The 25,173-nt window shown below is 39.5% G+C and overlaps 4 protein-coding genes across 6 annotated transcripts in view; 3 read left to right on the forward strand and 1 right to left on the reverse strand.

Annotated features, from left to right (window-relative positions):
* The window catches only part of rabl6b (RAB, member RAS oncogene family-like 6b), an 18,075-nt gene extending 13,302 nt beyond the window's left edge, over positions 1-4,773 (forward strand). For both annotated transcript variants that reach the window (XM_044362411.1, XM_044362423.1), the window contains 4 exons: positions 202-463; positions 578-764; positions 1,816-1,874; positions 1,957-4,773. In XM_044362411.1, the coding sequence (XP_044218346.1) occupies positions 202-463; positions 578-764; positions 1,816-1,874; positions 1,957-2,148 (700 nt within the window). In that variant the 3' untranslated portion in view covers positions 2,149-4,773. The remainder of the gene's footprint in view (positions 1-201; positions 464-577; positions 765-1,815; positions 1,875-1,956) is intronic.
* Positions 3,874-13,808, reverse strand: si:ch211-102c2.4 (uncharacterized protein LOC568178 homolog). Its single transcript, XM_044362481.1, has 5 exons — positions 13,712-13,808; positions 6,614-6,901; positions 5,348-5,428; positions 5,101-5,123; positions 3,874-5,008 (listed from the first exon to the last, which is right to left on the reverse strand). The coding sequence occupies exons 1-5, from the start codon at positions 13,806-13,808 to the stop codon at positions 4,916-4,918; spliced, it is 582 nt and encodes a 193-aa protein (XP_044218416.1). The 3' UTR covers positions 3,874-4,915.
* On the forward strand, positions 8,194-12,507 carry imp4 (IMP U3 small nucleolar ribonucleoprotein 4). The gene is made up of 9 exons (XM_044362471.1): positions 8,194-8,300; positions 9,088-9,196; positions 9,301-9,384; positions 9,481-9,590; positions 9,894-10,026; positions 10,682-10,836; positions 10,934-11,028; positions 11,115-11,188; positions 12,357-12,507. The coding sequence occupies exons 1-9, from the start codon at positions 8,298-8,300 to the stop codon at positions 12,467-12,469; spliced, it is 876 nt and encodes a 291-aa protein (XP_044218406.1). The 5' UTR covers positions 8,194-8,297; the 3' UTR covers positions 12,470-12,507.
* araf (A-Raf proto-oncogene, serine/threonine kinase) overlaps positions 13,146-25,173 on the forward strand; it is a 17,883-nt gene continuing 5,855 nt past the window's right edge. Inside the window, exons 1-15 of one of the 2 annotated variants that reach the window (XM_044362435.1) lie at positions 13,146-13,323; positions 14,889-15,102; positions 16,223-16,326; positions 17,173-17,275; positions 17,450-17,604; positions 19,498-19,596; positions 19,704-19,848; positions 20,208-20,235; positions 20,360-20,490; positions 20,612-20,814; positions 21,253-21,429; positions 21,968-22,014; positions 23,455-23,573; positions 23,901-24,032; positions 24,637-24,771. In XM_044362435.1, coding sequence (XP_044218370.1) covers positions 14,992-15,102; positions 16,223-16,326; positions 17,173-17,275; positions 17,450-17,604; positions 19,498-19,596; positions 19,704-19,848; positions 20,208-20,235; positions 20,360-20,490; positions 20,612-20,814; positions 21,253-21,429; positions 21,968-22,014; positions 23,455-23,573; positions 23,901-24,032; positions 24,637-24,771 — 1,689 coding nt within the window. In that variant the 5' untranslated portion in view covers positions 13,146-13,323; positions 14,889-14,991. Of the gene's footprint in view, positions 13,324-13,863; positions 13,953-14,888; positions 15,103-16,222; positions 16,327-17,172; positions 17,276-17,449; positions 17,605-19,497; positions 19,597-19,703; positions 19,849-20,207; positions 20,236-20,359; positions 20,491-20,611; positions 20,815-21,252; positions 21,430-21,967; positions 22,015-23,454; positions 23,574-23,900; positions 24,033-24,636; positions 24,772-25,173 lie in introns of those variants that run through there. The other variant, XM_044362445.1, reaches the window with a different exon arrangement.

The following is a 25,173-nucleotide window of genomic DNA, read 5'->3' on the forward strand; positions in this document are numbered from 1 at the left end:
TGCACCGTAGACTAGACCAGTAACCATGACGGTTGCAGGGTTCCTGTGGTTTCTGTGATTTTCAGATAAAGGGAAAGTTGAGTGTTTTCCACTGCTGCAGCATACAAGAAAGCATAAGAAAAGGATATTTGGGGTAAATGTGGGGTAAAAAAGTAAAATAAATATAAAAATGCAATAATTCTCCATATCATCCTGTTTCAGGCCTGAGATCCACATCACAAAACCAAAGGTGGCATCTAAAGCTCCAGAGTCCAGAGGCCAGACCGCCACGCCCATCTCCCTCACCTTAACCCCAGCAGCAGAGCAGCCGGCCCGACACCAAGGCAAGAAGAAGGGAAGCACACCTAAGGCCGAGGACTCCGATAGCGACCCCGAGGCCCCCGTCGCCCAGCAGATGCTCTCCTTTGTCATGGATGACCCCGACTTTGAGTCTGAAGCATCAGACACACCAAAAATAACAAAGGTAAAATAGAGCAGGTTCACTCTGAGGTTCACATAGCTCATACTGCCATGTCTGTATCTTCCTGCCTTTATGGAAAGACCAAAATATATCCTCAGTGATCATTGTTCTCCCCAGGACACGTTTCCTATCAGGGATGAGCTTCTGTCCGACCTCTCTGACGACGACATGCAGTCAGCCAAGGTGACAGAACCGCTGAAGCCCACTGTGATCTCCTTCAAACACAAGGACGATACTGACCTGTTCGGCCTCGGCTTCCAAGAAGAGGTTCCCGCAGCCAAAGACAGCAGCGAGGAGCAAGAAGGCAAGTCATGAAACATCTGTCAGTTTGATTGGATTCAGAATCTTGTCTCCCCTTCAGTCATGAGTCACATGTTTTACCTGTAAGACTTCAAATCCGCATCTTTTGTGGTGTAAAAACAGAAGATTTTAGTTCAGTTTATAAAACCTGCTGTCAAGCTACTGAATTTACACGTAAGGGCCCCGCACCAGATGTTGTTCCAGTTTGTCTTTATGACACATGAACACTGTGCCTCAAGTAAAGGTTTCTTACATTCTTAAAGATGCATGCAACAGAAGGAAAATACCTAATATCACTATTCATGCTAGGGCTGCAACTAGCTATATTTTCCTGACCAGCTAACTTAAAGCTGCACTAATCAGTATTTCATCGTGACAAACCCGCAGAGATTTATTACCCAACTCTGCGGTTCCCAACAGGTCTACGAAGCATTTTAGCATCTTTCAGCTTATTGTTTTGGTTTTACAGTCCTTAGCTGTACTGTTTTGTTCACTCTCGCTGCTCTCTACAGCATTGTTTTCCAGCAACAGCTCTTATAAATCAGCTGTATACAACCTGATCAGCACCAAAACTAGCAAGTGGCTTGAACTAGCTAGAACTTAGTGGAGCATTTAGCAGCTAAAGAGCCTGATATTTTTCTCAGGAGTTGATTGAGGAGGAGAAGCTGCTCCCCGTCTGTTTAAACAGCAGATCGTCTCTCACAGTTATGTATTTAGGTCATTCAAAGACTCTAAAGGTTTACAGCCTGTCATGCTGTCACTGTCAATTATTCTGTGTATAATGATGTGGCTAAAAAAAAAACAAAATGACTCAGGGAGTTGTGGGCTGATGCGTTGACTCAGCTACTTTTAAAGCAACAACACTATATGAACGTTACGTGTTTACTTGAGATCTAACAAATGAGTCAGTGTTCTTTGAAGCTGTTGAAAAAGCTGCTTCAGAGGCTTTTCTACTGTTTTTTTTTACTACATAAAAGATTTAACTGATGTTTAATATGTTAAAATGATCAGTTATTGACAGACTGCTGTACTGTATGTATCTGCTCCTCTTTCAGAGAAAGACAGCAAACACTCCTCCAAAGAAAAGAAGAAAAAGAAGAAGAAAAGCAAAGAGGTGGAGTTGTAGTGATACACGTTAAATCTTGTCTAACAGTCCATAGTATCAGTGTAATAAATTCTACTCTTCCTTTTTTCAGGAGGACGAAAAGAGCAAGAAGAAAAACAAACACAAGAAAAAGGAAAAAGACGAGGCGGGGGCCGGGGACGATAAAGAGAAAAAGAAAAAGAAATCCCGGACCAAGAAAACGGAAGTGGACGAGCTGGAGGACTTTCTGGGCGGAGGAGCGGGAGCCGTCAAAAGAGACGACGGCGATTACGAAGAACTATAAAGCCTCCCGTTTTTCTTAGGAAAACGAGCCGCAGAACAGCAGCGTTTGCGCGTTCCTAAAAAAAAAAAAACCTCCTGGTTCCTTGACTTGCATAAAGCAGCATCTCCAAGCCATACGCAATACGCAAGGCTACCGACGACACCCAGGTAAAATCAGCCAGGACTCTGGTTCCTGTATGTTCCTTTCTGATTGATTTCCCCCCCCATCTGCACTACTGCTGTCACTTCCATTCCAACCAATAAGAAACGGCAAGGAGACCAACGTGTACTGTAGTGAGACGTGACTTCAAATTCGATGATCGGTGTAGCTGCGAGGGAACGGCTCTTTGTACTAACGTTAGCTTAATATTTTCTTTGATTTAATAACACTCTCCAAGTGATCCAGCTGCTGTAAATAGGGTTACCATTTCGTCTGAATGTTTGTGTGGTTGGTGTAATAATTGAGAGCATGCTCAGTGACAACTGACTCCTTAGAGACTCCATAGTATTCCTTCTTTTCTTTCTTTCCTACTTAAATAGTTAATGGCAGATCTTTTTCCAGGTTTAGTCTTGTGTCTGTAATTATGAAGACTGAAGAAGAATTCAGAGATTTTCGCCCGTCACCAACAAAGGAAATGACTCTAACTACGTCCACAATAAGTAACAGTACATTTGATGACATGTTCTTGTCCTCCGTCCACACTAAGCTGCCACAATCAAATCACCTGTTTCCTGTTTGTTCAGTCATCTCACAACATCAATAGAAAAATATGTAAATGAGAAGAAGTCAATTATAAGTCTGCGTGTTTTAAAACAGAGAGTAGGAGCAGTTCAACCAGCTGAGGATCACTTCTGTTTGCTGAATGAAAAAGGACGAAGAGAAAAACACAATATTGGATCTGACCTGACAGACGTGGGGCTTCCTTACTGATATTTGTCTACTATTTTCTATTTTTGTGTACCGTGTGAAGACGACGATGAAGACTAACATATCAGAAGAGCGCGCTTTCGCTTCCATTCAAGTGAACCTGTAACTATTTGACTATCACCCACGAGCGAGACCGTCCTCACAAGAAAACAACGTATATATATTTACGTTCAGGTGACTGTGCCCTCTAGTGGCTGTAATGATGTAATTACAGAGTGACAAAACATCAGACTTTAACTGTTGTTCATTTCCTGTTTCCAATTGTGAGTCAACACTGCAAAAATATTGTGTGGACTCTTGTTTACAGTGTAAAAAAAAAACACTAATGTGGACAAAAATGAGCCAGCTTAGTGTGGACGTAGTCTTTTGTTATCCCTTAAAGCCGCTTTGGGATCAATCCATCAGTAAATCATTTCCCTGTTAGGACAACTTAATGATTAAATGTCTTTCTTACTGGCCCTCCTTTCTCTGCTTCACCTGAGAGGCTACATTCAAATTCTCTTCATGTTTTTTCTGCAAATGCCTTAATAGAGGTCACTACAAGGGAATGATGTGCCGCTATCCTCATGAACCATTTGAAGTGTTCTTACTGTAAACTGGTAGGTAGCTCGGTTTGGGGTTCAGAACGCTGCCCCCAGCCCGTTTATTGGTGAAACAGAACCCATATCATCTTTATAAAGCCTGCTATAAGATTGCAGTGAATCAGTACGTTTGTTTGTCTTTTTAGTTTTTGTTTTGATTTTCACTCAGACAGCAAAACACCGTCATTTTTAAGGAGTATTATGGAATTATGTGTCTGTAAGTGCAACGTTTCCGAGGTCATTGTTTTATCCTTGTTATTTATTGTTTCTATTTTGCTTTGTGTGATTTGTGCTGAAAACTGCCCTCAACAAACACATCATGCAGCTTTTTTTTTTTTGTGGGTTAAAGTTGTTCACAATTCTAAACTTTTTTATTTTTTCCTGTAAAAACATCCTCCGACGGTTTACTTTCCGCTGCTTTTAAGACGACGTTTGTGGTTAAACCTTTTCATGTCTCGTCTCTTTTTGCCCAGCGCTCATGATAAGACAGATATGACGTGCAGCATCTTCCATAGATTGCATCACCAAAAGGTTTCGGATAAATGATGTGTATTTTTAGAACTACAGATTTTCGTACAGTTTCCATCTTCCATACACATAAAGTTATACTCAGTTGGTTTACAAAGAAAATGATGTTTAATATTCCAAAGTTGAAACTATGCAGCATTGATCCTGAATACTGTATGCTCTTCTTTTTTTTTTTTTTTGGTCTTTTTGTCATGTGATTGAGGATAAATGCTGAAAGCACAGTTTCAAGCGAAGCATGAGACTTAAATGTACAGCAAGAAAAGAATGTATAAAGTATATAAATAAATATATATATTTGAAGAGCTTTATTCCAAAATGATATATATATATATACACCATCTGGGGGGGAAAAAGTCACTGAATTCCTATAAAATGATGACAGACAGGAAAGATCCAAAAGGGGGATTATTATAACATTCATAACATTACTGAGGACGGATATGCACTTTGAAAATATTGTCTTTCAGGTATTTTTTTCCCCAAATGGTATGACATTTTGGAATGAATCCCTTCATTTATTTTTCACCCCATGACATATTCCATCTTTACACTATGTGTGAGTTTGCCTATGTTTGGTTTGTCCAATAAATGCAAACTTATTTCTTCATAAGTGGTATTTATATGGTCTTTTTTTTCACCCTCAAATCAATGAACGCCATGACTTTGATGACTCTTGTCATTATTTTGTCCTAAAAGTCTCTTAATGTGATGGAGTGTGAGACAGCCTTTTAAATTTCCCTTCATCATCTTCATCATTCCAGCTCATTCAGAGCTGCTGTGTTCTCGTACTGCGGCTCAGCCAGACGTCTGCGCAGAGTAACGTCATCGTGAGGCTCCTCTGTCTTCTAAAGAGAAGAAGAAAAAGATGTTACAACTCTTACTGTCAAGCAAATTTTTAAAAAAAAATGAAAGCATGAAAATATAAGCAGTTTATTACCTTACGCATGTGTTTTGTTGTTGCTGCAGAAGAAAACATTGAGAGTTTACTTCCTTGTTATGCTAATTGATCATATTTACCATAATCTGCATTATATTGTAGATGAATCATCTCAGTTCAACACTAGAAAACCTTTTATTTCCATTTTTTTATATACAATTCTATCATCCACAATCTAATCAAACTAAGAAGAGAAACATTTGCTGCATCTTTTTGTCTGTCTTTGTTGGTGGCGTTAGCAGCTTACCTCTGGAGTAAATGTAGGTGAAAACGGTCACCATGGGCAACAGAGGCAGCAGAATCCAGCGAATGAGATGAAGACCAGAGTCTGCAGAGGCATGACAAAGAAAGGTAATGTGAGTATTGATGGTGCGAGGCCTGATGAGTTTTATTATAACATTTCTATTTCAATAATTTCAAACATCTACAGTTTGCAGGTTTGCCTGATGATCTCTGACCGTTATCCCATCGTTCATGTAATAAACTTTAGACGTAACAAACACTTATCCAGTCATGTATTATTATTATTATTAACCACCGTCACTTATGAGAAAGTTGAATTAAAGCTGCACTCAGTGTTTTACTCTTTTATCTGGATTTGGTTTTCAAAAATGAACCTAATTTTCAAACACAACAGCCAGTTATTTTCAGTTTAAAAGCTTTGATAAAACCACTTCATTCAGCTTTCATTTGTAAGAAATAGCCTCAGTGTTCAGGTCTCACCCATCAGGGGGCACAGTTACATGTAAATGAATCTGAAAAGTGAATGAATTATTAAATAAACATGAATTAATTGAATAAAAACATAAAGAAGTAATGATGTAATATTCCCTCTTTTTATGACAATGCCATAAAATAGTTATGTTAAGATTTCAAGATCTTTTGACTGAAATGTATCTAAATTAAAGCATAAAATACAAACTGACATATTATCCCCTTATAAAGTTGTTATAGTCATTTTTATAGAAAGAAATTGCCTAATTAAACACTATATTTGGTAGCCAGTTGCTAACTTTATCTGTGTGATGTTTGGCACTGAGCAGGTAGCATACAGAAGCTAAAAGCAGCTTCCTGCTGCAGCTGGAGATCAGGTTGATGTGTCTAGTTGCAGGCTGGAAAAAGACTAAAAGACTTCATAAATCTGAGGGGAACTGCAAGTGACACCTTATATATTATATATACACATATTAAAAATCCATTAGAATTTTGTTATCCTTTTCAATGTTGTATTCTGTAATTAGTGTTCTAGTCTGTACACATAACATCTATTATACATCTGTCTGTCAAATAAAATTGACTTGACTTGACACCATTACACCGTTATTTAACTCAGTGTTAAAACAAAAAATAGTTTTAAAGATACATCGCCCATGGGAGTTCATTTGGGGGCACAACTGGGCTCTTTAATCAGAGGATGAGCCAAAGGAAACCAATATGTGACGAAGCCACAATACAACAGTGTCTATCAGACCCTGACCCGTTCATGAACTTTTGAATCTCGTCTTCTACTTACAGCTGTGGAAGTAGCCTTCAGCCAGCTTAATGATGGTGTCATTTCCACTCAGCACACCACACCAGTACACCCCCTCTCCACGGCTCAGCTCCCGCACAGCCACAGTGAAGGAGTCCGAGCCCTCCACCACCTCCAGTTTAACTCCATCCACCGACTGGGTGTCCTGGCCGAAGACGAGGCCGGTGCAGCATTCGGTGGAGCTCTGCCTGCACCACACCCTCGGCATGCTCTCAAACCTCAGCTCATACGGGCATGTCAGCCTCTGCCAGTACACTGCCTCACAGGCACCTGCACACAGTCATGTAGCAGTAAATCAAATGGTTGAAACTGTGTCACCTGCTGCTGTACCAATACATTATAAAAAAATAATGATCATGGGAAACATTATTGTATTGTATTTATTGGGACCATGTACAGTTTTAGTCACAATTAAAACATATATCAGCACAATAACAAACAGTACAAAGTGAAAAACACACAGGACAGATAACACAAAATACAAAGCTACACACAATGTCAACTAGAAATGAATAATGTAAGCTTGTCAAATGAAAAGCAAGATTACTTGTGTTCATGAGAAGACCATGAGATGACATTTAGAGTCAGTGGTTACAGAGCTGAGTAGTTTTTAGCAGATTTTTTAATTTGGTTTTGAACGTACTAATAATCATCAGGTAGGACGTTCTGCTGAGTTGAGTGATTGCCCGAATGCAGTGCGAGGAAATGGTATCGAAATCTCAGATACCTTATCATTTTATAATTCATTTGACTGTTTGAAAAGGCTTACTACACTTAGAACTGATCTCAAGGTGGATAACCTGTGTATTAAGTACCAAGGCTTACAGTCCAGAACATAAAGTACATGATGTACATAATGTTTTATGCTTTCCATTTTTTTTAATGAATATTATAGGAAGGCATCAAGAAATTAAAAAGTAGTCCACTTTAGTGGACACTTGGTATATCAGGAGACCATTTAGCTCTAATGATATGCCAAATGTCCTTTGTTTTAATATCAGCACATTTTGCTGTACATTTCATGCAGATGATCTTCAGGTATTTGGCTAAATAAAGCAGTAAATACAGCAATTTAATAATAAAACCTTTTTAAACACTGTAAAGAAAGATTTGTTCTCCACTTACCTACAGCCAAAAACAACATAGAAATTAGAAAAAGCATAATCCAAGTATTCAAAGTGTCTCTCTGTAGTAAAGAGGAAGAGAAGCTGCTATTCTTGCAGGTGTCACAGGCCTTCAGGAAATGTCTAACCACACAGATACATATCAGTGTCTGACATCAGTCTGAGGAGAGTTGATTATTATCATTATCATCAAAAAGAAAAGTAAAGATGGGTTTTATTAATAATTTGCACCATGAAAGTGTCTTATCACAACCAATCTTTATAATAATCTGTTGTAAAGGTGCCACTTTGAAGCCAGTAGGGTGAGTATTGTTAAAATGGGACACAGTATACTGAATCCCCCCAATACCTAAACTCCTCACTTACTGTATAAACGTAAGCTGCCTATTGCTCACCCCTGCTTTTATTTTGGAAATCTTGCTAGTCAGTATCAAGCGCTTCTATTGGTTGATTGTTAGCCAATAAGGGTAAGTGTTGTTCGCCTCTCCCTGTGTCCATGTGAGGAGTAGTGCTGCCTGCTAGCAACCAGCTAAAGAGAAAACATGGTAAGTGAGAAGTTGATAAAAATGTTAACGAACATCGTGTCTCTTTACAAGCTTGACACTAAATTTATTCATTAGCTTAATCAGCAACTCAGCTAATTAATGCTACATGCTAATTCATGGCGGCGTCGTGTCCCCGTTAAATGTAAACATCAGTCTGTACCACAACTTGTTAAAAGGCTTTGTAGTTGGAGTAATGTATTGTGTATTATCTAGTGATACCACGACTAACTCAGTCAGAGACTCATATTTGAGTCCAGTGTGGAAATAGTTGGTTTTCAAGCTGCCACGAAGAAGACAAGCAGTTATTCACATTAGCTAACAAACCCCATCATCTATATCATATCTGGACTAATCAACATATTCCCGTCATTATCAAAAGTCACAGTTGCATTCGGGATTAATCAGCATTTAAAGTACAATATGTGTCAACTTTGTAATAAATCTCGCTGCTTAGTAAACGGGAGTTTGACTTAAAAGATAAAATGTTGCCATGTTACATGTACGCTGAATTTAAGAGGATGCTTTGTCATATTAGCTGTATGGCATGTTTCAAAACTTTTAAAGAGTTCATAACATTTTCTCCATATATAGTCTAGTGACAGAGACAATCACTTTACATTAATTTCAGCATTCTGCTACCAGCTATTTCTTTACAAGAAAATAATGTTTTTCATGTTCCCAGCTTCTATAATGCTTCTGTTTTCCTACAAGTATGTCATCAAAAGTTTCTGTTCTATCTATTATTCTGCATGTTGTTACATGAGATTATGTGGTGTAATGTTAACAGCTTCGTCGAGAGGTGAGACAAAGGCGAGAGTACCTGTACAGGAAGGCGCAAGAGGACAGACTCCGAACGATTGAAGAGAAGAAAGAGAAGCTGAAGGGTGCCCTAGATGGTACGGATTGTGTGATCATCATCATTAGATTGCAGATTTCCAGCTACAAGTAGTCAGTAGTGCAAATGATCAGACCTCAAATCCTTTTCCTTTTGTCTCAACAGAAAATCGTCTCCTTCCAACTGAGGTACGCAAAGAGGCTCTGCAGCTACAGAAACTACTGGAATATGACGATGAAGGGGCAGAAGGTTAGTGTCACGTCTTGTCCTATCTGATGGCGCCGACTTGTCAGCGTTCATCCTGTTTTATTCAATCATCACCTTTTTATTATTTCGTCTGTGCAGGTGTCAGCTCACACATGGATGATGAGTATAAATGGGCCGGAGTTGAAGATCCCAAAGTCATGGTCACCACATCCAGAGACCCGAGCTCCAGACTCAAAATGTTTTCCAAGGTCAGGCCCATTTCTCTGTGGTGAATTTATCACTTAGGACAGCAGCAGATTGACGATGGTGATGTCTATGTATGTTGAAGTGTCTCTGAGCGATCCCCATGATTAAATGTATATGTACAGGCTTGCAGTCATTAATACTTCACAGCTGCAGGAACTGTCAGTGGGTAACATGAGGTTAGCCACCGACTGTTAAGATTCAAACAACTTCCTTTTTTAACTTTTAACTTTTAATTGGCTAAGCAACAGGAGATATGTGAAAGGTAGCAGGGGGGCTAACATATGATATAACCTGTGCTGCCACAGGAAGTAAAGCTGATGTTTCCTGGAGCCCAGCGCATGAACAGGGGAAACCATGAGATCGCAGCGCTGGTGCGAGCCTGCAAAGCCAACAACGTCACCGACCTCGTCATCGTGCACGAAACAAGAGGACAGCCGGGTACGCCATTTTTACAGTATTTTCCCTCAAAGCAACACACAAAGTAAAAGGAGCTTTTTAGTTTGACTGGCAGTAGTATTAACAGCACCATGACGACCACTGAGGCCACATCCGCCGTATATATTCTGGGAATTTGTGGGTTGTAGCAACCTGGGGGGAGTTGAAGAATAGGCCTTTTTCACAGCAGATATTTTGACTTGTCATGTTGGGAAAAGCACAGGTGTTACTAATAACATTAACAATGGCTCTGTTCTATTCACCAGCATGCATGATACCAGGACCCTGAAACTTAAGCATCTTCTTTTTAAAATATCCTGTTTAGAAAAGTGACGCAGGGTTGGTATTATTTTGGCATATTTCAGTATTTTTTTTGAAAGGATTCAGTATTTTCCCACCACAATTGTATTTCTGGCAGTGTGGAAATGGCCATTCAGACCTGCGTGTTGGAAAATACAAGTTAATTTTGGTGTCCAGATTTTCTGGGAGTGTGGGGAGTGAGAGGTGCATTGCTCTTCAGTATTTCTGAAAATCCATCTGTGGTAATCAATCTACCGGTTGTCTTTCCTTATCGCCCTGCCAACATGGCTCAGTGCACGCTGTAATCAGAGTATTAATGTAAAAGTCAACTTTTTTTTTTGTTCCTGTATGTTTGCAGATGGCCTGGTGGTGTGTCACTTGCCATTTGGACCCACAGCCTATTTCACACTTTACAACGTGGTAATGAGGCACGATGTTCCAGACATAGGCACCATGTCTGAGGCCTACCCACACCTCATTTTTCACAACTTCACCTCACGGCTAGGCAAGAGGGTGAGTGTCGTGTCGGACCACGGCACTGTACACATGTCACCGATATTCTCTTTCACTCGTTGTTTGTGCGTACAACTAATTAATTCTGCTTGCACAGGTATCGAATATCCTCAAGTATCTTTTTCCAGTGCCGAAAGAGGACAGTAGGCGTGTAATGACGTTCGCCAACCAAGAGGACTTCATCTCTTTCAGGTCAGTGTGAAAGTTCCCCCTCAATGAAATGTCATACAGATTTTGTGGTATTGAGGTCAACAATAATGAGCTTTCTTTTATTACAGACATCACACCTACAAGAAAACAGACCACAAGAACATTGAGCTGACAGAAGTGGGACCCAGGTTTGAAATGAAATGTAAGTATGGATAGGTACTTCTAGATAGGTCCAGGACCTGTCAGCACTTAGACTGGAAGAAGGAAACAGTGTTGTGACTTAACATGAACAAAACTCAGGTGACTAACTTACTTGTTAACAGGAGTATCTTTTCTGTTGTTGTTAGAGCTGTTCAGACTGAAAACAGTCCTGCGTGTTGCTTCAAGTACCGGTTTAAACATGTAATACCATCCAGGAATGGGGTATAATAGAAAAATTAGTATGAAGACTTCTAAAATTCTAATTTTGACTAGATCGGCCTGTTCGGTGCGAGGCTGGATGATGTGGCTTTGCATTGCAGCAGAAGAGTCCTCTATTGACAGGAAGATTGTTTTATTGAAATTAGTGACAGATAAATCTTCCAGGCTGGTATATTGGCTTATCATAAATATATTGCTATGATTTGCTGTCAACAAATTCTAAGTACAGAAGAAACAGTGACACCGTTACATAGTTTGTACATCATAGAGCACTGACTGTATTCATTGTAAAATGTCCCGCTCAGTGCATATCTTGAGCCCAATGTTTCAAATAATTAAATGTAAGGGATCCTCTATATAAAGTCTTGATCCTCCATCCTCCAAAGTCTTGAGCATCCATTTTAAACTCTTAAATAGACCCTTTTCACAGCAGACATTTTGACTTTTCAAAGCAGGAAAAGCACAGCTGTAAATAATAATATTAACGACGGCTCCATTCCATTATTTGTCACAGTAAGCAAACATGCACAATACCAGAGCGCTGCCACTGGCTCACCTAAATGGAATGCAGCCATCATTAATGTTATTAATTCCACCTGACAAGTCAAACTGTCTGCTGTGAAAAGGGTCTTTATAGATGTTGATATCCGCCTAAATAAAATCCAGGATCATCTGGGCTATAGCTGTCCCAGTCTGAACTCTACCTTCATGTTATGCAAGGCTACACAGTCCAGACCTATTTCTGCAATGGATGAAACAAAATAGATTTTGGTGAGAGACACCAGTCTAATACTCAAAAGTGTCAAAGTGTTCCTTTTTAAATAAGGGCCAGAAAAACCATTGGAAGATAGCTACGAATTTCGGGACATTTTTAAGTGGAATTCCTCTGTTCTGTGCCACCTTTCTTTTGGGACGTGTAAAATGTTTACATCTGCTCTTCTTCTGTATAGTGTACATGATCAAACTCGGCACCCTGGAGAACGAGAGCACAGCAGATGTGGAGTGGCGTCACCATGCATACACACACACGGCGAAGAAGAGGAGGGTCCTCAGTGTGCAATAGGAACTAATAAAGAATAACTAAACCGTTGTCAAAAACTGCTTTTTGGACTGTTTTTCAAAACGCTAAATTCTATACATTGGTCCTTTTTTAAAATGAAAAGTGAGATTTTGTACCCTACCAAGTATAATAAGTTTAAGTCAAGGGTTTCCCATAGTCAATCATAATGGTCACCATTAATTAACAAGCAATCAATCAAACTGCATCATAGCCATCATGAGTGACAGTATTTTTCAAGTAAATTGAGGTTGTTTTTTTTTTTGTTTGTTTTGTTTTTTAAACTCATTGGTTAACAGACACCTAATACATACTGTATTGTGTGTATTATAATTATTTTATAATAAAATTTGTTTCTTATGACTTGTATTTGTTCTTTTTTTTTCACCATACTGAAATAACATACATATTGGGATGCAAGAGAATAGGTGCACGCCTAACACCACACAGTATTTAATACAGAGATGCGAGCATACGTGTCCATTTATCTAAACAGAAAAGACGCAAATAAATAGGCCTACTGCAAGTGTATATATAGGAAACACTTAATTAATTAATTAATTAGTTTATTTATTTGTATTATTGGAGATAGTAGTGTTACGTCCCGGCTACTAAATATTATAGTGTAAGTTAGTTGATTTACATGACAAAACCACACATATATATGTATAAAGTCATGGACGAGACCGTTTATTCAACTTCCACTTTAATTATGCGCAGCTGGTTTTGTCCAATGAAAAACACGCAGCTACAGGAATTGACCAATGACAAAGGGGCATTTCGGAGGTTTTTCCGCTTTCCCTCAAGTTCTTGTGACAGATCCGACTTCAGATTGAGAGAATTCAAGATGGCTGCTACAGGTAAGAGTTTAATTTATATCCAAACTGTATCACAACACTTTGACGGTGGCGGTGGAAGGTTTTGCTGTTATCCTTAGAAAAGTATAGCGACAAGTTTGTCGTGCCGTTTTATGCATGTCAATTAAATAAGTCATATATATATTTATTTTTTGGAGAACAGCAGAAGAAGCTAACAAGCTGACGCGCTGGTAAAACCCCGGACTCTAACGTTAGCTGGCTACGAGTTAGCATTAAAGCTGAACGAGTTAGCCACATAATCTCCTCTCACACTCAAACCAGTGCTATCTAGCTAACTACTGTTTCAAGTCGAGTGTAGAGGAATAATCCGAAGCTTTAATAACTTCGCATTATATTGTCATTATGTCACTACTTAAGTACTTGCCCCTACCTTTTTGTAGCAGTTTGCTAAAGTCGTTAAACTGGCGCACCGAGAGAAACATGGCCTCCCCAAAGTGGAAATGACATATTACACAGGCAAATCCCATGCTAAGCTAACGGCTAACGTCAGGTAGCAATTAGCATCATGCAAGTAACTATTTTAGATTGTGAGTTTACTGGTTTGTAACTTTTGACTGACAGCGCGGAATTTCAGCATTAATTTGACGCTCGCACAGCTACATGATTTTGGGGTAAGTTCATATTTTCCGTGTTAGCTTAAGTTAATCCTAGCTGTAAACGTCGTTTTCGTTCGTCTGTGCCGCTATGTTACGCGTATGTAAGACCCGGTGTTGTGTCGAAGTCTGTTCATCCTCTGTCGTATGATTACACAGAATTAAAAATTGGACAATTTTATTGTCTTCCCGATGGTAAAGGATTTTATCTTTGTGAGAATAACTAAATAACCCTTCAGGACTCGTTGGGATTCACTTGGAGTATCTGGCACAGTGTTTCCACCAATAAAAGAAAATTACGCTTTTTAAACGTTATTTTGAAGTTATTTTAAAGTGTCCTCTCTGCTTGCTCTCCAGCAGATTACTGATTCGTGTTGTGCGAGATATGTATCTCGGATCAGCCGTCAGCATTTTAGAAGAGGTTGACATTACCTTCTGTTCATACAAATAAGAGCAGTGTTGAGAGAGCAGAAGTGCATTGCCGCCGCCCCCCACCACACATACACACACTGCTGCTTATCTAATGTATGTTTTTCCAGCTAGAATTCAACAGCCATAAACCAAAAATAAGATATTCCTGTAATCAGTATGCTCTACTGTTTCATGATAACTTGTGTTTATGAATGAGGTGGCATTTGCACATTGTTGATACACTGTACATTGTTAATGTTAATGGAGACAACAATTATGGGTTGTCTTTTCTGATATGGAGAGATTTGTACAACATTTCTGAGTGTGCCGTTCAACTGTATGTCTCATGTAAAAGTGAAGTTTTATTTTTATAATTGTGGGTGTTAGGAACAGGCTTTGTACATAATGCTGGATTCTTGCAGTTGATATTTTATTGTATCATCATGATATCAAGAAATGCTTTCTTCCTCCCATCAATCAGATCCATTGTATTTACATGAGATATATTGGTGTCCAAACTGAAATATGTCCATGTTGTTGCAGTTTCTATATAAAGGGCTAACTCTTCTGGATCCCGCTGTGCATGAAGCTCTCCTGAGGTTGTGGTGTCTAGTGCTGCGTTCTCCAGCTCCTCCTGCCTCTCATCATGTCCTCCACCTCCTCCTCCTACTCCTCCTCGGGGGAGACTAGTCCGGAGGATGTACCCCGAGGTGGGGGCACCATCCGAGTCTACCTCCCCAACAAACAGAGGACAGTGGTAAGATGATTGGCTCTTTATCAATCATACAGCAACTCCTGTTAGAAAACAAGTTTTTTCATACTACAGAAAAAATATGAGTAATTAGACTAATGAGTAACAGTTGGCAATTACCAATTGTAAAAGAACGTTGCCAGTGCTATTGGTTGTGAGTGTAATTACTCACACAAAGTTTGACATCTTTCACAGCATGTCAGTGAGTAAGCTAGTGGACAGTTGGTGTCAGGTTTCACAGATGGTGTTGGCCACCATTTATTTGAGTTATAATTCCTATCAGACGTAGACGTTATGTTTTCATATTCTGAAAAATAGTTAAATTGTCCTGTCACGGTGCTATTGAGCTAAATTGTCACATGATGATTGTCCATCGTAGTTAAAATTGTGTGGAGGACAATTAGTTCTTGATGTTATCCATACCTCTCTACTGTACAACAGCAAGCCACCTGTCCAAGCTTCCTATATGTAAAACTTGCTGGCAGAAGTTGATTTTTGTGACATTTGCACTTTACTGTAGTATTGCAGATAACCCATTGTTGAAAAATCTTGCTAAATAGAGATGTATGCATCCGCTCAGACAGAAACACGTCAATGTAATAGCTTCCTTCTTCTGAAATGATGAATTAAGAAGCCAGGGGAACTTAACTGGATGAAACAAATCCTGCCAAACCAAAATTTGGCAGAACTCTTCCAGTTTTCCTGCTTGGCTGTTTGTGTGAAACGAACAGACGCACAATACTCTGTACTGAATCTGTTTTGTATTACTATGTTAGAAATGTACATCTAATTGTGAAACATTGTGTGTGTGTGTGTGGTGCTATCACCAAGCAACCAGCAGCTGTGGGTGATTGACATCCCACAGTGTTCTATAAGAGCTTTGTTGTGGTCAGAACAAGAATATATTATTTTTATGTGGGTGAAAGGTGATCTGTACACTGGACTGAAGTTTTCTCTCCTGACACTATTTTACAGTCGATCTGTCAAAACATGATAATTTGCAGTCAGAATATGTGTGACTGTCATTTTGATGTGGTTTCAGTATGCCTCCTTGTTATCTGTATGTACATGGCCAATGAATGTCACCTCAAAGTCACACTTGTCAAATACTGTTTCTTGTTCTCAGGTGAATGTTCGACAAGGACAAACTGTGCACGAGAGTCTAGATAAAGCGCTCAAAGTGAGAGGCCTAAGCCAAGAGTGCTGTGCTGTATTTCGCCTGCTAGAAGGGTAAGATTGCATTATTGTCCACACCATATAAGGATAATGAGTTGCATCCCTCATCGCCTACATAGAAGATTTAGACGCAACAGCAAACGATTGTTGCACCTCATATCTACACATTGCACAGTGTGATATGTTTATATATTTGTGAAATATAGGCAGAGTATGAAGTGTGAATCAAACTCACTTGTGTCTCTGAGCTATTTATACATGCTCAAAAATACAGTGCCTAGCTAATATACATTACTTTAACTGTAATGTATCTAGGCAATAGATTTTAAAGAGAAATTCTTGCATCTAAATTTGAGAGTTTTAGGCTATAAATCCTATCAATAATAACATTGTACTCAGAAAGAAGAAGTCAGACGGGGCAAGACACACAAGCACTGAGATAATCAGACCGTTTTAATCAAATCCCAAGGTTAGTCATAGCTATTTAAAGAGAAAACAAAGGTTTGGTATTACCCTAACTGTCTGTTGTAAACATCCAGCACAGTTTTCAGACCAACTCTCTAGTTCAACTTTGACCTACCTTACTTAACCTAGTTGTGTGCAGCGTTTTCCTGTGTAATGAGGAATTATTGCTGACATTCCAAGTTTGCTCACTTTCAGCTTTACTTACAAATAAAGTGGATTAGATCATCTGGATAACTGCTTGTTTATGAAGAAGGCCATTCTCTCACTTTATCACAAGGAATCTTTAAATGCCATTTTATTGTGACAAACACTATAAAGGTGTAAATGGCTGCCTTAGGGAGCAGTTAATGTGTGGAGATGTATGGGTTTTAAAACTGATAATATGTACAAACTTTCTCTTTTATTTATTACTTGTTTTTGTCTTTGCCTATCCAGTCGTAAGAGACTGACAGATTGGGAAACAGATATCACTCCTCTGGTTGGAGAGGAGCTTCTGGTAGAGGTCTTGGATGATATTCCCCTCACCATGCACAACTTTGTAAGTAACTGGTAAACGCACATACCCTGTATTTATTTATATGGCTTCTCTGAAGTACCATATATTTACAGAATGGCAACTGATCAGGTCCAAATTTTTCTTCTCTTTTTTTCACCTAAATATTCTTAAAGATTGCTAATGTAGAAGTGAATATTGTGGCTTCTTTATCTGCAGGTACGGAAAACCTTCTTCAAGCTGGCTTACTGTGATTTTTGCCACAAGTTTCTTTTTAATGGCTTCAGATGTCAGACATGCGGCTACAAATTTCACCAGCACTGCAGTAGCAAGGTCCCTACTGTGTGCGTGGACATGGACACAGTGAGCAAACGGTGAGTTGGTGAAGAAGCGTTCAGTGACGTGCAGGGATTCTCTTCAGTTTATCAGTGGATGTACTTGTATAAGAGCACCAAGTGTCTTACTGGTCAGGTGATGCCAACAAGGGCAGGAGTTATTCTCCAACTTGCCATTGTTTCTTCAGCAGAACGTCCACCTCTAGCACCTGTGAGATGGAAAGGGAGAGCTGAATTTCCTATGTATTTAATCAAAATGTAAAAAAAACTGCACTTGTTCGAGTAGAAGGAACTGCAAAAAGTTCACCTATTGGGTTTTTCAGGATATAACACGTCAATATTCCTTTAAATTCCTGTAAAATTAGCCCAAAACACCAAAGCATACCTAAAGTACATTCAAAGCTTTTCATGAACAAATAGGAGTACATGCATGGTTTTGGTCTCTTTTGAAAGGTCACACTCTGAAGTTGTTTCCCCAACAGAATCACTGTAAGTGCTACTGGCATTGTGTAATAGAAGTATAAGGTTTTTATTTCTGCCTGAATGTTTTTTTGCAAACAGATGCCTGCAGGTGAGCTATAGCTGAGACTTACTAGCTGGAAAACACAATGGGACCACAGCATGGAGCCGTACCTAGTCCATGTTCAATTTTAATAACAATACCACAGAAAATGAATATTTTACACGTTTTTCTAAGGGAGTTACTTGGTGTCTTGCAAAAAAACACCCCTTTTAAAGCTAAATTTTGTGCATATAAAAGAGTCAAAACAAGTGCTATAGTGGAAAGGGAGTTTGTATAAAAAGTAACAAACTGTTTATATTCACATAATTTCCATGTTGTGGCTTTATAAAAAACACTAAAGCTGCATATTGTCATTTTCGGAATTTCATTGGCTATTCGAAGCGCTGGTCATCAGCAGAAACTGTTCCTATTGGCTCGGTCTTTACACAAAAGAAGAGGGGCGGGCACTTCCTTTCAGCACAAACTGTCGTTGGCTATCTTAGGCTGTGGACAGGACACGGGAGCTCTGAGGTGTCAAAACATCATTTGATACCAAAATGTGGCCAGTATTTACGACGGAAAATACATCGAAGATTAGGACATCTGCTGGATAATTTGAAATGATGCAACAGCTGTTTGTTGATATTTATTGATGTAATCATGTTTTTGGATTAAATATTTTTACTGGATTGGATTAACTGAACCTTTCCCAGTGTCACAAGACTGTTTCTGTTGGAGTTGTATCAGTCAGTGGAATAATATGAGGCTTCATAGATGTTTGTTTGTTGGTGGTCTGACAGAGGCGTTGATTATACCTGCTGTTGTATCTTTAAACGGTTTGCATCAATCGAATCATAAGAATCTCAGCTTTCCAAAGATGTGTTGCATGACATCATTAAGGGATGTTTCACTGCCTTTCCCATTTGGCACAGTCGTCAGTACTGTTATTTGTTTGTTTTTTGTAGTTACAGTACTGTTTCCAATGCCAAGAATAAACATTCATGCCGCACAGATGAAGAATAAAGACAGGATAACTATGCACTCTCCAGCATTGTTGGTGCTGCAGATCCTACAATAGAAATATGAAGCCATTATCTGATAACAACATGATTGTGTAAAAAATGTGACTAGTTGATTATTGTTATCAGCTCGTCTTCTGTATTGGTACATATTTTTGTGTGCTTGTCATGTCAAAATGGACTTAGTTGTTGAAAGAAAGCTTGTTGAGAAACCTGGTTTGCTGAGTTACTGTGTGTATATATAAGATGATGGTTTTCTCATTAGCTGGGTTTCATCTTTTGATTCAGAGAGCTTATGTTAAAAAGCATTTCATATAACTAGAGCCTCACCAACTGCAAGTCCTTAAATGAGAGTTCCTTTTCTTGTTATTTTTGTCATGTCTCATCCTTCCCACCTGTGTTTTTGTCCAGGTGTGATCCCAATCCCTGCACAGATGAGTACCCCCAGATATTATTGCCAGAAAATTCCCCGTCACAGAGCAACATAGCCTTAACCCCAGAGCCTCCTGGGTGAGCTCACATGCACAACTGTTTACATTCAGATAAAAAGGACAGCATTAATCTTTTGAAAGTGATATTCAAATTCAAAGTTGTGACTATTTCACCTCATCACTCAGGATGGACCTCCTGTCTCCGACCTCAGCCTTTCCCTTCCCCATGCCTGGTGGAGATGGCCAGTCTCTACAGAGGCATCGCTCCACCTCCACTCCCAATGTTCATATGGTCAGCACAGTGGGCCCTGCTGGTGCCAGCATCATAGAGGTCAGTGTCGGCTGCTTGGGCCGTGTTTTGATTGGTTGCTGTTGTTACGAGAGGATCTCATTGTATTTAGTATAAAACTAAAAAAAAACATGTCAACTGTTAACCCTTGCCCGCAAAAGCAACACCTCATGCAAGATAAGTAAACTGAGAAAACTCATTTCCTGCTGTTCACCAGAAATGTTCAGCCTTGACCACCTGTTGTTACCCGATGAACTCTTTGATAGACTATTTTGTTTGCAGGATAAACAGATATTAGATATAAATATAGTCTTACAAATATCCACTTCAACACCTTTTCTAACCTGTGTAATAAGTTATGAAATGTACATTTATTATGTCGTATCTCTTCTCCTTTATAGGAAGCACTAAAATTCAACAACATAATCGGTATGGTTTTGTTTTTGTTTGCTTTTTTTATTTCCCCTCCATCATTTCAGAATTTGTATTCATTTGTAATTTTACATGTGGTGGTTTTCTCATATTTTGAAGTCCTGTGTTCTCATTTCTGCAGGTCCTGAGCCCTCACCGAAGCCCTCCACAAGCCCACCCTCCTCTCTCGGCTCTCCAGGGAGGAGACCGCCCAAGTCCCCCTCAGAGCACAAGGAGCGCAAGCCCTCTTCATCTGATGACAAAAAGAAAGTGGTACGAAGTCTTTGACCTCATTTACAGCTCATTGGTTGTCCTCAGAGACATGTTTAGAGGTTTAATAGTGGCTGGCACCCTTTTGAAAAGGCCAAGTAAAGAGATTTCCTCATGCTTTCAGCACCGAGGGGGCTACAGGGACTCGAGTTACTACTGGGAGGTCCACTCTCGAGAAGTCAACATCCAGAAGAGAATAGGCGCTGGCTCCTTTGGAACCGTCTTCAAGGGCAAGTGGCATGGAGACGTGGCGATCAAAATCCTTAAAGTCACAGAGCCGACACCTGAGCAGTTACAGGCCTTCAAAAACGAAATGCAGGTCTTACGGTGAGTAGTGTGGTCTGGATTTGGTCGGATACTGAATTGGTGACACTAATCTTGGTTGAAACTGTGGTGATCGTATAGATCTTCTCTGCTGCCGAGTCGAAGACGTGCGTGTGAGGCATCGTCTACTGTCACGGCTACAACTTTGTGTTCTATCAGAATCAGCTTTATTGGCCAAACATGTGAACACATACAAGGAAAATACACTTCATACCTTTTTATTAAATTCCTTCAAAGTCTTCACTACAAGTATTATGAGTCTGGACAGACATGGTTGTAACTCAACAGTGGGACGTTATCATTACATGACGGCCACTTGAACCAGTAATAACCACTTCTTATTGGGATAACTATCTAATATCTAAATGAAAACTTTTCAATAACTGAAACTTGAATGATAACATACCATCTAATACTATCAACATTCTCCATTCTCTGCAGGAAGACTCGCCACGTCAACATCCTGCTGTTCATGGGCTATATGACTAAGCCCAACTTTGCCATCATCACACAGTGGTGTGAAGGCAGCAGCCTGTATCGCCATCTGCATGTCACAGAAACCAAGTTTGACACTATGCGGCGCATTGATGTGGCCCGACAGACAGCACAAGGCATGGAGTAAGGCCTGCTATTAGAATCCATTTCACCACTTACTCACTGCTGATGCCCTTTTTTAAAGTAAAGAAAGGTCAACTGATAAATATTTCCAGTACACAACTTGGTGCACTCTGTAGAAAAGGATATCGGTTTGGTATAGATGCATTATTCACTGGAATAAATCATATTTACATTTCATTGAAAACAGGATGCGGAAAGTTTCAAATCTAGATTTGTATCTTTAAACTTAAAGTGTTAGTAACACATAGCCAGTACTGTTAGTCGTAGGAGTTTTACTTTGTGGGCATTAAAATTAAGATTGTTTTATAGATTTGTATTAATTTTATTGTGTAAGTTTAAGTCTTTTTTTTTTTATAAACAATTGCAAGAAACCGCAACAGACAGTCTGTTATTACTGCAGGAGAGTCTCTGAGAAAGCTGATTGCTGATGACGGTGGCTTTCTAAAATTGCAAAGGGTGCAATAAGTGGAGTTAACAACATTTGGTGCTGCAGTGCTCCCAGAGATGAAATGAATGATCTTATTCTTCTTCCTTTCAGTTATCTCCATGCAAAGAACATCATTCATCGAGATCTGAAATCAAACAGTATCCTTTTTATTGTCCAATGGTAGGTTTTTAACGCTTTAGCTGAGAAGTAAGTGTGTGAAAGTGTAAGTGAGTGAGGGTGAGCTCTATGACATAGTTGACTTTATTCTGCTGAAGACTCGACCAATAACCACAAGGGTAGATTTGCACACTGTGTTCTATAGCTAGCAAGAGGTTTAACCACAAACATGAATCATAACCTTTTAATAGGCGAAGGTATACTGCAGAGTTCATTATTTTTGGCTTTCAGCTCTGTACTCTGTTCAGTAGGTGTTAGCATCCACACCAGGTGAACTGTGTAAGACTTTTACTTTGTAGACATTGTAGCAGACCAGGTAAACGTGACCTTTTTACTGTTTGAATGTTTTTGAATGTGAAATCAACACCAACTGTCACTTGGTCAACTGCTGTTTTGTTTAAAGAGGACCTGCTATGCTCATTTCAGCTCTAAATTTGTATTTTTGGACTCCACGAGAGCAGCTCTGCATGATTCACAGTTCAAAAAACTCCTTATTTATCTCATACTGGCCCTTTATGCAGCCCCTCAGTGTACACAGTTTCTCCTACGCTCCGTTTTAGCTCCTGTCTCTTTAAGGTTCCCCACCTGATGAGTCCGCTCTGCTCTGATTGGCCAGATTTATGTATCAGAGTTGTGTATCTTAACTGTCAATGCAAACCAAACATTTCCTGCTTTACTGCTTCAAATTGAAAGCTTTTAAATGACTAACTAATGGGAGACTATTGTGAAGAATTTACAGGAAGTAAAAACGTGTTCCTCACTGAATTAGCGGAGCTTCGTTAGCGGCGTTAAAAACCAGTTGAAACAACAATATATGGAGGTATTTGAGCTATTTGTTACAGTTAGAAATAACGCAGGGAGGAAGAGTACAAGCACAAACAGCCACAGTGATGATGATGTTTGATGAAGAGTTGCAGACGACCAGCACACCCCCAACAGGTAAACTACTTATTTTACTTTGCTGTGCTGTGTAACGGCGTCGTGGCTCGGCGTCACTACTCCCGGAGCGGAGCAGCGAACTCGTGCGCTGGTGCACGTAGCAGACGAACTGACGGCAGCTCGGGCTGAAAGTAAAAAAAAAACGTCGGAAACGTAGCGTTCAGAGCAGAATGAAGCTGCTGCTTTTTGCTAACAGGGATTACTGCTACATACGTTTACCTCGTTGTTTGACACGTCGGCCACTTTTAACATGAACATCCAACATTGTGACATTATATATATGTCTGAAAGTAAGGAAAAGCATCATATGTCCCCTTTACAAAAACAAAAAAAAAAACGTTTACATGGTTTTCTTAGGTAGTTTCCTGTCTATCGTTCACCCTTTCCTTAGTTTCCTGCTTTTTAGAGGTTTTCTGTATAACTAATAGCACCGATATGTATACCAGTCGTCTGTTATAATATTTCCTTAGCTCTGCTGCTAGATATTTTTCTTCATGAGGGCTGGACTGTTAAGATCGGTGACTTTGGCTTGGCCACAGTGAAATCTCGGTGGAGCGGCTCTCAACAGGTAGAACAACCCAGTGGATCCATTCTCTGGATGGTAAGCCTCTCTTTTACTGTCCACTCTTTGACACTTTTTAGGAAATGATTGTGGTTACTATAAAAGTGTGACCTTTAATGTTATTAGACAACCAAATGGTGAGCTCAATCTATCTGTTGACTGAAAGTTTAAGATGCACCTTGCTGTAAACATTTTCATGTAAATGTTGAAAAAAGACATAGACTATAGTGTATGTAGGAAGCAAACTGTCTATATTTAAGACATTAGTCAGCTTGTTTAGCAGCTAAATTAGCTTAACCACTAATGTTTAACGTATGATTAGATCATTAGACCTCTTTTTTTTCCCCACTCTTTTTTTTTTCCAAGGCTCCTGAGGTGATCCGAATGCAGGACAGCAACCCATACACATTCCAGTCTGATGTATACGGCTACGGAGTCGTGCTGTTTGAGCTGATGTCAGGGACCCTGCCTTACTCGAATATCAACAACAGAGACCAGGTTACACCACACTCGTATTTTGTTTTAACACAACACCGACGTAGCACAGTATCACATTCATCTTTCTGAAATCTTTGCCTAACACGATGGAGTCTCTGCACTGGGTTCACTGACTGTTAGGGCTACTGTACCTCCAGCTTGATGGTGCAAACTGTGTAGCCTGCCTTTTCAGATTTTAGGTATGTCACAGACAGTTTTAGCCTAACTTCAAACTATAGGAAAGGTCCGAGAGAGACCACATCTTTATGATTTCATCATCTACACACCATGAATTTCTACATTGGTAGTTTCTGAGGTATGTTTTAGTGTAGAGCAAGTGAACATTTTAATAGATAGACAAGTCAGGGCAACACTAAAGTCAACATCCATCCGTTTGAAACCATGAATATCTTTACCAGATGTCATGGCAATCCAACCAAGAGTTGTAGAAATAATTAACTCACTCACACATCACCATATAAGATAGCTTTATCAAAGCTTCATCAGATTTTTATATCTGATGTTGTTGTTTCTGATAGCTGAAGTTAGAGGCACTGGTCCTGTTCCCTAACATCAGTCGCACTTCAGATTTCAGTAACTGTCTCCTCTTTGTTGTCTCTCTCAGATAATCTTTATGGTTGGACGTGGTTACTTGTCTCCAGACCTCAGTAAGCTGTATAGTACCTCACCCAAGTCAATGAAAAGGCTGATCATTGACTGCCTGAAGTTCAAACGTGACGAGAGGCCCCTGTTTCCACAGGTGAGAAGTCTATAAGTTATGCATGTAGTAAAAGGTATCCTACAAAATGTTCTTGTCATACAATAAAAAAATGAATCAGTGAAGCCCTCTGTTTTCAAATGATACTCCACCACAGGGGACACCAAAATCTTTAAATCTCACATACAGTGGCTTTAATCCAGGCTGTGCATTTGTGGTGTGAGACATTTGAAAAGTTGTGAGTCAAAGTGTTGTCAAGTTGTGAAAAAAGTGTTGAGAAAGAGTGTTGCATTTAAATGTACTTCTAAAAAAAAAACCTTCATTTTTGTCTGGGGAACAGATTTACAATAGACAAGGTGACAGCAGAGTAAGCCAACATGTACAGTATATAAACACCACACTTAAACATCGTATTGACGGTTACTTTTTCCTTCGGTTTCCCTT

The sequence above is a fragment of the Thunnus albacares genome, chromosome 2, assembly GCF_914725855.1.
Source record: "Thunnus albacares chromosome 2, fThuAlb1.1, whole genome shotgun sequence".
In the NCBI taxonomy this organism is placed as follows: Eukaryota; Metazoa; Chordata; class Actinopteri; order Scombriformes; family Scombridae; genus Thunnus; species Thunnus albacares.

What these genes read in the sequence shown, in the direction of transcription:
- si:ch211-102c2.4 (XM_044362481.1), bottom strand. Translation starts at nt 13,808, where the DNA reads ATGGGATTTGCCTGTGTAATATGTCATTTCCACTTTGGGGAGGCCATG. An exon ending in CACCTACATTTACTCCAGAG is followed by an intron (nt 5,124 to 5,347) that starts GTAAGCTGCTAA and finishes TTTCTTCTGCAG; the next exon opens with CAACAACAAAACACATGCGT. An exon ending in CAACAAAACACATGCGTAAG is followed by an intron (nt 5,009 to 5,100) that starts GTAATAAACTGC and finishes TCTTCTCTTTAG; the next exon opens with AAGACAGAGGAGCCTCACGA.
- imp4 (XM_044362471.1), top strand. An exon ending in GACTCAAAATGTTTTCCAAG is followed by an intron (nt 9,591 to 9,893) that starts GTCAGGCCCATT and finishes GTGCTGCCACAG; the next exon opens with GAAGTAAAGCTGATGTTTCC. An exon ending in GAGGACTTCATCTCTTTCAG is followed by an intron (nt 11,029 to 11,114) that starts GTCAGTGTGAAA and finishes CTTTTATTACAG; the next exon opens with ACATCACACCTACAAGAAAA.